The 9757-nt window shown below is 27.8% G+C and overlaps 2 protein-coding genes across 2 annotated transcripts; both read left to right on the forward strand.

Annotated features, from left to right (window-relative positions):
* Positions 1–232: 232 nt before the first annotated feature.
* Positions 233–3339, forward strand: LOC122851794 (laccase-like). The gene is made up of 10 exons (XM_044151255.1): positions 233–389; positions 514–781; positions 877–1441; positions 1513–1717; positions 1794–1981; positions 2070–2265; positions 2325–2546; positions 2627–2857; positions 2942–2975; positions 3053–3339. The coding sequence occupies exons 1-10, from the start codon at positions 290–292 to the stop codon at positions 3162–3164; spliced, it is 2121 nt and encodes a 706-aa protein (XP_044007190.1). The 5' UTR covers positions 233–289; the 3' UTR covers positions 3165–3339.
* A 440-nt stretch (positions 3340–3779) lies between these two features.
* On the forward strand, positions 3780–8525 carry LOC122850819 (vascular endothelial growth factor receptor kdr-like). Its single transcript, XM_044149885.1, is given in 9 exon segments — positions 3780–3795; positions 5555–5697; positions 5781–6189; positions 6272–6429; positions 6997–7395; positions 7398–7543; positions 7623–7776; positions 7847–8142; positions 8144–8525. Coding segments are annotated over 9 exon segments (2103 nt in total).
* Positions 8526–9757: the final 1232 nt, after the last annotated feature.

A 9757-nucleotide genomic window follows, 5' to 3' on the forward strand; every position in this document is an offset into this window, starting at 1 on the left:
TCTTGTTAATATGTTAAAATATAAAAAGTATAAATATATGATGAATGAGCCAACTTTTGTTTTCTTCAATTCAGACTAATTTTCATTTTATAATAAAAATATACAAGTGATGAATTAAGCTGTGTAAATGTCGGAGAAATTGTAATAATATATATGTATTCTCGAATGAAAATAAAAAATATTTATCGGTGAAAATTCATCAGTATAAATACATGGGTACAGCGTGAATAAATTTTTAGTTAGTTGAAAAATCTATTCTTGAGTTATTAGCAAATAGAATTTGTTTATTATGATTACTAATAAATTAATAATTAGTTTTTTACTATTTAGTTTAACTGAGATAGCTTTGTCCTTCAAACAATCATCATTTAATCCTAAAAAATTTAAAGGTAATACTAGACAAAAATAATAATAATTAGTTAATCGAAAGTAGTTTTAGAATTACTATAATAACCAAGTTGTAAAAAAATCTAGACATATAATAATTATAAACTTGTTAATTTACAACAACAGTAGGAACATTTAAATCATACAGCAGAAGCGGAGGACTTTGGAAAACGAATAATTTTTACAAAGAAATTGAAGCTGAAATTAATTCACGATTGAGCAATGAAGAAGATGGATATACTGATATGCCTGAGGAGATTGAAGTTGGTCAGAAAGTACGTGGCTGGGGAATAGTTGCAGGTCCAGAAGAGTGTGCTCGTGAATGTGTTGCTGGAGCACGACCAAGGATATGTTATTACGATTGGACTGTTCAGTACTATAATACAAATAACGGGTAATTAAAAATTAAATATTATTTCTTTATTTCTTATCGTTAATTATAACAGCTGTGTAAGCGATTCGTGTAATAATAATAATTATAATTTTTAGAGCATGTGATTTATGTGTACCAAAAACAAACTCATCAATTACAAGTGATTGTCAATGTATTTATGGTGATGGTTATAATGTTTCTGGAATGTTAACAGTCAATAGAATGTTTCCAGGACCATCAATACAAGTTTGCCTTGGTGATTTAGTTGTCGTTAATCTTAAAAATATGGCTGATGGTCAAGACATGACGATTCATTGGCATGGTATTTATCAAATGAATTATCAACATTATGATGGTGTACCATTTGTAACACAATGTCCAATTCAAAGTGGTACATCATTTAGATATATATGGAGAGCACAAAATATTGGTACTCACTGGTGGCATTCACATGCTGGTCTTCAACAAGCTAAATTGCTTGAAGGTGCTATTGTTATACGACAACCTAAAGAAGCCGATTATAATCATAAATTGTATGACTGTGATAATTTTGATAATATTATTTTTTTAAACGATTGGATGCATTCACTTGCCGATGAGCATTTTCCAGGTACAACTGGTGGATCTCGTATTGGCCAAAGGCCAGACAATATACTCATTGATGGACAAGGACAATGGCTTGTATGTTTACTTCTTAGCTATCCCTTTTTATTTTTCTTTGAATAATAATAATAATGTGCTCGTGTTTTCAGAATCCAGCCACTGGCCAATTTACAAATACACCACTTGCTGTTATTAATGTTGAGCCAGGAGTTAGATATCGTTTCCGTTTGATTAATACAATTAGTTGGGATTGCCCACTACAATTTTCAATTCAAAGTCATAATTTAACAATTATTGCATCAGATGGAGAAAATGTTAAACCTGTAGTTGTCAATACAATAACTTCTTTTGCAGGTATGTCATGAGAGTTAAAAATTATTTCAATGCATGACAATTATTTGAGTGATAATTTATTTTTTTGTAATAACAGCTGAGCGTTATGATTTTATTCTCAATGCTGATCAAAAACCTGGTAATTATTGGGTTGAAGTACGATTAATTGGCTTTTGTTTTGACCAAGAAATAATACAATTTGGTATACTTCGGTACAGTGGTTCACAATTGACAGAGCCAAAACTGGCACGACCAACTTATAATAATCCGATTGCTACTGGAATTGTAATTAATATTTTGATACTTTGAACAAGTTTTATATATTTAAAATTTTCTAATAATGACAGGTTTTCTTTTTTTCTTTTTTATCTAGACATTTAATAATATCGGTGAAGTTTGTGATGGAAGCAATCCTAAAGAAATTTGTGTTAAAAATTTAGAATCAGCTGATCCGGTTGATCCACGAATTCTCGCTGAGAAAACAGATGTACAATTTTTCTTGCCATTTACATTTCATGATTACACTAAAGATGAACTTTTTGAACCTGGTACTTACCAACATTATATGGGTGAGTAATAACTTATATATATATCGAACACATGACTCAAAATTATCATTTGTCAATAGTGCCAAATGGATCACCAACGGGGGTAGTTCCATTAATTAATGGAATAACAAATCGTCTTGCAACATCACCTTTATTGACACAAGTTGAAAATATACCTCCATCAGAAATTTGTGATGGAACCAAAAAGCCACAGCATTGTGAAAATAAAACAGTTTGTGAATGTACACATGTTCTTCAAATAGCTTTAAACTCATCAGTCGAATTTGTCATATATGATAATGGTAAATCCCAATATCATTGTAAAATTTAATATTTTTTAAAAAATATTTTAAATCAATCGGTTTTTTTTTTTCTTTTACAGATCGAACAGCGAATTTATCACATCCTTTTCATTTGCATGGATATGGTTTTCATGTAATGGCTCAAGGCTCACAGGACAAAGTAAAATTAACACCAAAAAATATACATAAAGCATTGCAACTTGATCGACAAAAATACAAACTCAATTCATACAGCAGACCACCAGTAAAAGATAGTTTAGCAGTTCCACCAAATGGATATACAATTATTAGATTTATTGCTGATAATCCAGGTTAATATTTTCAAATATTATTTATCGGTTAATTGATCATCAATATTAATTTTATTTACTCATCTGAAAAATTAATTTTTACAGGATATTGGTTCTACCATTGTCACATACTACCACAGTAAGTCAGGAAAATTGTATTATTTTTTTTCAATTTTTATTTACAGTATATTTAATGTTCATTCTTCTTGTTTTCAGTTTGATGGTTGGAATGTCTCTGGTTGTTCACGTTGGTGGGCCGAGTGATGTTCCACCTACACCACCTGGTTTTCCAACATGTGGAAACTTTCAGCCACGAATTCCAAAATAATTTAATTTTCAAAAATACCATAATTATTGTTATTATTATCAATTATTTATCATTATTATTTATATTTTGTATTTTAGTTTATTCCACTTTGATCAGAATATTGATTCAAATACGCTCAAACATCTTAGAAAAAAACTAATACAAATGATCATTATTATCTAGATTTTTTTAATTGTTAAAAAAAAAATAAAACAATTTTAAAAAATGATGTTTTCTTTTGATCTTTTTATTATATAATATTAAAAAAATATTTTTCATGAGGTCATTGTGAAATATTCATCGTTTGGAGTTGTTAAACTTTGATACCAAGTTATTGTGACTCAGCTTGTTGTTTCCGCATGATGAATGATTGTCCTCAAAGCGACAGTTGTCATTTTTTATTCTCATGTCGCTGGTCTGTAGGAAATTAGTAAATCAGCATTGCAAGTTACAATCATTGTGTTTCAATTTTTATAATTAAATATCTATAATTAAAAAATAATATATTCCTATAAATTTTATATGTAAAAAAAAAACTTTTATGTGAAAATTGTAAAAAAAAAATCTAACTTTTTCATATCAAAAAAATGTATTTGTTATTGATGCATCATGAAGTGTTTTGTGTGTCTCGTGATTATGGTGAAATATACAGGTAAAATCATTTAAAAATAGTAATACTATTTATTTTAATTATTACAATATTTAACTTTAAATTATAATTAAAATCAATTCTACGCATAAATACAAAATAAAAAAAAGTCATGATGATTACTAATTTAATTGAATTTTATCGGCTGTTGATGCTTGATTTATGAAATTCAATTTAGTTTTGTATGAATCATAAAACTGTATTCAAGAGGAAAACGTTCTTTTTTTTTTTTATTTTTCCGTCATAATTTATAAGTTTTATATTTTATAAATCAATTTTTATTGAGAGCAGAAGAAGCAATCGAAAAGAAAATTTCATATTTATATTTTTGAGATATTGAAAACCCTTTTGTTGTATGTATGAATTATAAAAAAATTCGGGTTACTCAAACATGAAAATAAAATGAATAAATAAATGAAAAATAAATAAACTCACCAGAGGAAAAACCAACCAAAGTAACTTTGCGTTCTAAAATAGTATCATGTATTTATTCCCACACATACTTTTAATACTAAATATAAAGAACTTAATTTTTCAACCTGACAAAATTTCTGGAATATGCGAGGATAAAATATATGACGTTAAGATGTATGAGCCCTTCAAGTCTCAAATATTTGTATGAGTATATGACTCGGGATTAACCCTCCTTTGTTCTTGAGGTATTAAAAATTAAATGTATCATTTTCAACAGATGAGCACATACACTGAGAGAAATTTTAACTAAAAATTACAAACGTATAAGAAAAAATTACAAAGCGAATAGTAAAAACTGCGTTCCTCCGATTATTTGTAAGAATTATTCGTATATTTCAATTTTACAATAAAGTTATGTAAAAATTTGATAAAATTGACTATATACAACATCTAAGCTTAATAAAATTACATAATTTTATTGTACTCTTTTAAAAATGATTAAATTAATACGATAATTGGCCAAAGTAAAATTCTAGCAGACTGGGAGAATTTACCTACTACCGGTTTTAGAATTTACTATATTTTATTATAAATTTTATTTAAAAGTTGGACATTTTTGTGCTAAATTCACGGAGAACGGCAATCAATTCCCGGCAACATTTTTCTTCATTTCTTACACTCTCAAACTCTCGAAAAACTAATTGATAAATAGAAAATTACCTTGATAAATTGTTTAGAAAATAAAATTATCAACAATAAAACCCTTGATTAACCCCATACCTAGCTTCAACAGATAAGGTGTAGAAATGCTTGAAAATACATGACAATTCAATCATTTGTTCAATCATTCGGCCATCTTTTGTATTATTTCGCCCCATAAATACAAATTTTACAAAGTGATATAGTAAAAAATATTTAAGTCTATGCTAAACTTTTATATGTGTACATGATAAATTTTATTATATGTATTAGAATATTTATTAAATTGTTCTGTAGTATTTTTATTTGAACTTATAATATTTTTTTATCAAGTTTCCTCAAAACATGTATGTGCTTTATTTTAATTAACTCATAACTCATTATCTAAGACATTAATCAAAAAGTAATTCTTTATAAAATTGCTTAGGAATTGAATTCTACCAATTAACTCCCCACTCAACCCCCATGTCATCTACAATAGATAACGATGTACAGACTTGAAGTACATAACAATTTTTTAATACATTATGTGACATTTTCAAGAATAATTTTATTGTGAATATCATCTCTGCGGTTAGTCATGCAGAAATAAAACAAAAATTACACAGCAGTATAGTATTTTCTATTCAACATGGGTTTTAATTTTTAGTTAAAATTTCTCTCAGTGTACCAAAAATAGAAGGAGGTTCAATCTATTATGCTATCGAAGGTCAAAATATTAGTCGTGACTCTTCAACTGAAGCAAATCCAAATAGAAAGTTGCCAACTTTGACTTGGGACTATTCAAAACAGGTAATATTTGTCAAAAATAAAATATCAGTTTTTCAATAATTAATATTTACTAATAATTACTTCAATAATTTGATATTATACAGAATAACAGAATAATGACAACTCAAACACGCGAAAAAAAAAACATTCAAACAACATCAAAACTTAATGAATCAACATCTACAGATTCAAATGTTTCTAATCCCAGTAAATATATATATTTAGAACCATCACCAAATGAGACCAACGTTAATAAAATAAAAGGTGTAGATACGCAATTGCATGTGTCCATTAATGCTTCTTTAATACCTAACATAACATGGTTTACTCCAAAAGGTGATAAAATAATACCTCCTTTTAGTGAGAGAAAATTTACAAGTGAACGTAACATCAGCTTAACATGTTTGCGTGTTTGGAATTTAACACTCGAAGACATGGGAAACTATTTTGTTGAAGTTAAAAGTGTAGATTCAACAATTCTCCAAACTATTAATTTTACTCTTAATGTATTAGGTAAATTTTTACATTATTAGTTTATCAATATTAACAATATTTAATTGTTTTTATTATTAATTTTTTAATTATCATTAATTAGCGGAACCAGTGATTAAAGATCTTGCAATGGATAATGCAAAAAAAAATTATAGTCCAGGAGAAACGGTGACGAAACACTGTTTTGCTGAAGGATTTCCAATTCCAATTATTAATTGGACATTTCAATCGCATTCAGATCCAATGATTAGAGTGTTAAACGTGAGTAAACACTTCACCAGTTTAAACCTGATGAAAAGATATTTCCGGATTTTTCCGTTTTCCTCTAGAATTGACAAGCTTAAAAAAATCACAGTGAAATATTATCAAAAGTACATTCAAATAAATAGTCAATAGTTTGGAGTAATACAGAAAAATCTTGAAGAAAATTGGGAGAAATATTTTTACTAGGAAAATAATATGTATATTAATTATAACAGGGAACCACTGAGAACGCATCAATAAACTCAGTCAATTCAACCGTTACGTTTTCAGCCATATCAGCTGGAAATTTAACATGTACTGCCGAGAATGAATTGAACAATACTTCTTCTAATTTTCCGATTATTATAACTGGTAAATTATTTGTTTATTTTATCGTCTTACCTGCAGCATTGATTTTGAAAATATACAGTAAATTTTTCTTTTTTTTTCTTTTTTTTAGAAATAAATACCGCAATATATAAAAAATTTCTAGTAATAGCAGTTATATCAGCACTGTTGAGCGCCACTATTTTACTAATTTATGTATCTTCAAAAGTGGGAAAAAAAAAAAAATTACACATGCAGTTAGCCTATGATGATTTTTCACATAATGATTTGGCACATTTCGAGAAAGGTGATTTAGGGTCTTTAAATCCAGCATTGACAGTTGATGATCAAGCAGATTTACTTCCATATGATAGAAAATGGGAATTCCCACTAGATAAATTAAACTTTGGCATTCAATTAGGATGTGGCGCATTTGGCGTTGTAAAAAAAGCTGAAGCACAAGGTATTTGTTCTGGTGAATTAGCAACAACAGTAGCAGTAAAAATGGTCAAAAAATTCACTGACACAACATATACACGAGCACTGGCAAGTGAACTAAAAATTTTGGTTCATCTTGGTAAACATTTAAATATTGTTAATTTACTTGGTGCATGTACTAATAATATTGCTGAAGGTGAATTACTTGTTATTGTTGAATATATTGTCATTTTGGTAATTTACATGATTATTTAATGAAACATCAATATGATTTTATCAATGAAATTAATCCAAAAACTGGTAAAATTGATAGTTCTATTAATTTTTATGACCCGATTCAATCAACAAGCCCAAGAAGTCACAAGAGGTTAGTATATTGTAAAAAATTTAACGCTATATTAAAATAAATTAAGTAATTCAATTTATGATTAAATGGAATTTGATAGTATGGTCGTCAATGACAACTTGGCACAACCTGGTTGGAGATCAAATTATTGTGGTGATTATAAGAATAAAAATTTAAAGTCAGTTCGTACACAGGATTTATTTTTATGGGCATTTCAAGTTGCTCGAGGGATGGAGTATCTAAGCCAAAGAAAAGTAATTATTTATATATACATTTGTAAATTATAATCAATTAATTTTATAAAAAAATTTTTGTTATTTTTAGGTACTTCATGGTGATTTGGCTGCTCGAAATATACTTCTTGCAGAAAATAATATCATTAAAGTTTGTGATTTTGGTTTAGCAAAATCTTTGTACCAAGATGATAATTATATAAGACAAAGTGATGCTCCACTTCCTGTAAAATGGATGGCAATTGAGTCTATAAGTGATGGAATATTTTCGATACAATCTGACGTCTGGTCGTTTGGTGTTGTACTGTGGGAATTTTTTACTCTTGCTAAATCACCATATCCAGGCATTGAAACTAGAACACTGTATTCGAAATTAATTGAAGGATATGCCAGAATATGCCACAAGGGAAATTTACAATATAATGATTCAATGCTGGCAAGCAAAGCCAAAACTTAGGCCAACTTTTACCAGTCTTGTTTATAATCTTGGTGAATTCCTTGATGAAAGTGTAAGAAATCATTATATTGATTTGAATTCAACGTATGTTCATATGAACAAAATTCATCATGAGAATACCAACAGTGACTATTTGATGATGATGAATGTACCAGATCATGCAGTATTATCATCGCCAACAGCAACATATGAAAATGGGTATACAGCAGATGCGAGTACTTCATCTACTTGCGTAGGACCGACAGGCAAAAATGTTGTATTACCAATACAACAGTTCGAAAATCATACTTATTTAAAGATGAATGAGCTGTAACTCATAATAATACAATTGACTTTATAAAAAGCTGTAATATGACTCGAGCAACGACGCAACTAAAATGATTTAATGGTTGTTTGTATAATTTGATCAAATGATATTTTTGGTCATTACGATAATTATAATACTGATTATTAACTTGAAATAAATATAGTTATTCATGAAAATGAAAAATAAGAAAAGTACTTCACGTTATTAATAAAAATTATAATTATGATGATAAAAATAGTTATAATAAACATACACAATAATATATATATGATAACCACTCGCCAGAGGCGCGGGGTCGCTCTTGTATTTAAAAAAATAATGTTCTCTTTCGATCCTTTTATTTTTGAAAGGTTAAACATTGGAAATTGCAAATGGTTTACTTCCTCTACAAAAAATTAAAAAAAAAAAACAACAATTTTGTTAAATCATGGTTCAATAGAATCGTTTTTTTTAATTATTATATTATATTATATATTCATAAAATATGTATATACTATTTAATTAATAATGGATAAAATAATTTATAATGGACAAAATCAAAATAATGGATATTTTACCCCGTGTATTATTAAGTTTTTTATCGAGAAGTTTCTTTTTAATTTTATTGGCTAATGTAGAAATTTTATGTTGAGAAAATGCATTTACAAACTAAATATGTTATCGAGATATTTTTTCTAACAACGGTTGGTTTACAAAAAAAATTGTAATGTTCACTTTTTTTAATTTTTAATGTTCACTTTTTAATTTCTCCGGATAATTCCGGAATTGTTCTGGATTTCCCAGGATATCTCCGAGTTTCTACGTTATTGAGACTTCTGAAAATAGAGTTTTTTAATAAAAAATTTACGGAGATATTCACGGAGCAATATATTTACTCCGTGATCTCCAGATTGTTTTCATAATATCTCGGGATTTTTTCCGGAATTTTCGCGTCGAAAAACCAACGGAAATAAATGGGAAAATGAATAAATAAACGAGAAATAAGAGTCTACATAGGAAACAAAAATAGGGAATTTTTTTTGAAAAAAGAGATTTTTTCTACCAGAGTACATTATGTATATTTGATATACCCCTGGTGGAAATATTTTTGCACTTAAAAATTTTTTGACAAATTTTGATAATATAATGTTAATTACTTTAATTTATTTCTCTAGACTACTTGTGTTAGACTTATAACGCTTTAGACATTTGCTGTTTGGCGTTTGCATTTCAAATATCAACTCAAATACTTTTTTAAC

Source organism: Aphidius gifuensis, linkage group LG3 (assembly GCF_014905175.1).
Source record: "Aphidius gifuensis isolate YNYX2018 linkage group LG3, ASM1490517v1, whole genome shotgun sequence".
In the NCBI taxonomy this organism is placed as follows: domain Eukaryota; kingdom Metazoa; phylum Arthropoda; class Insecta; order Hymenoptera; family Braconidae; genus Aphidius; species Aphidius gifuensis.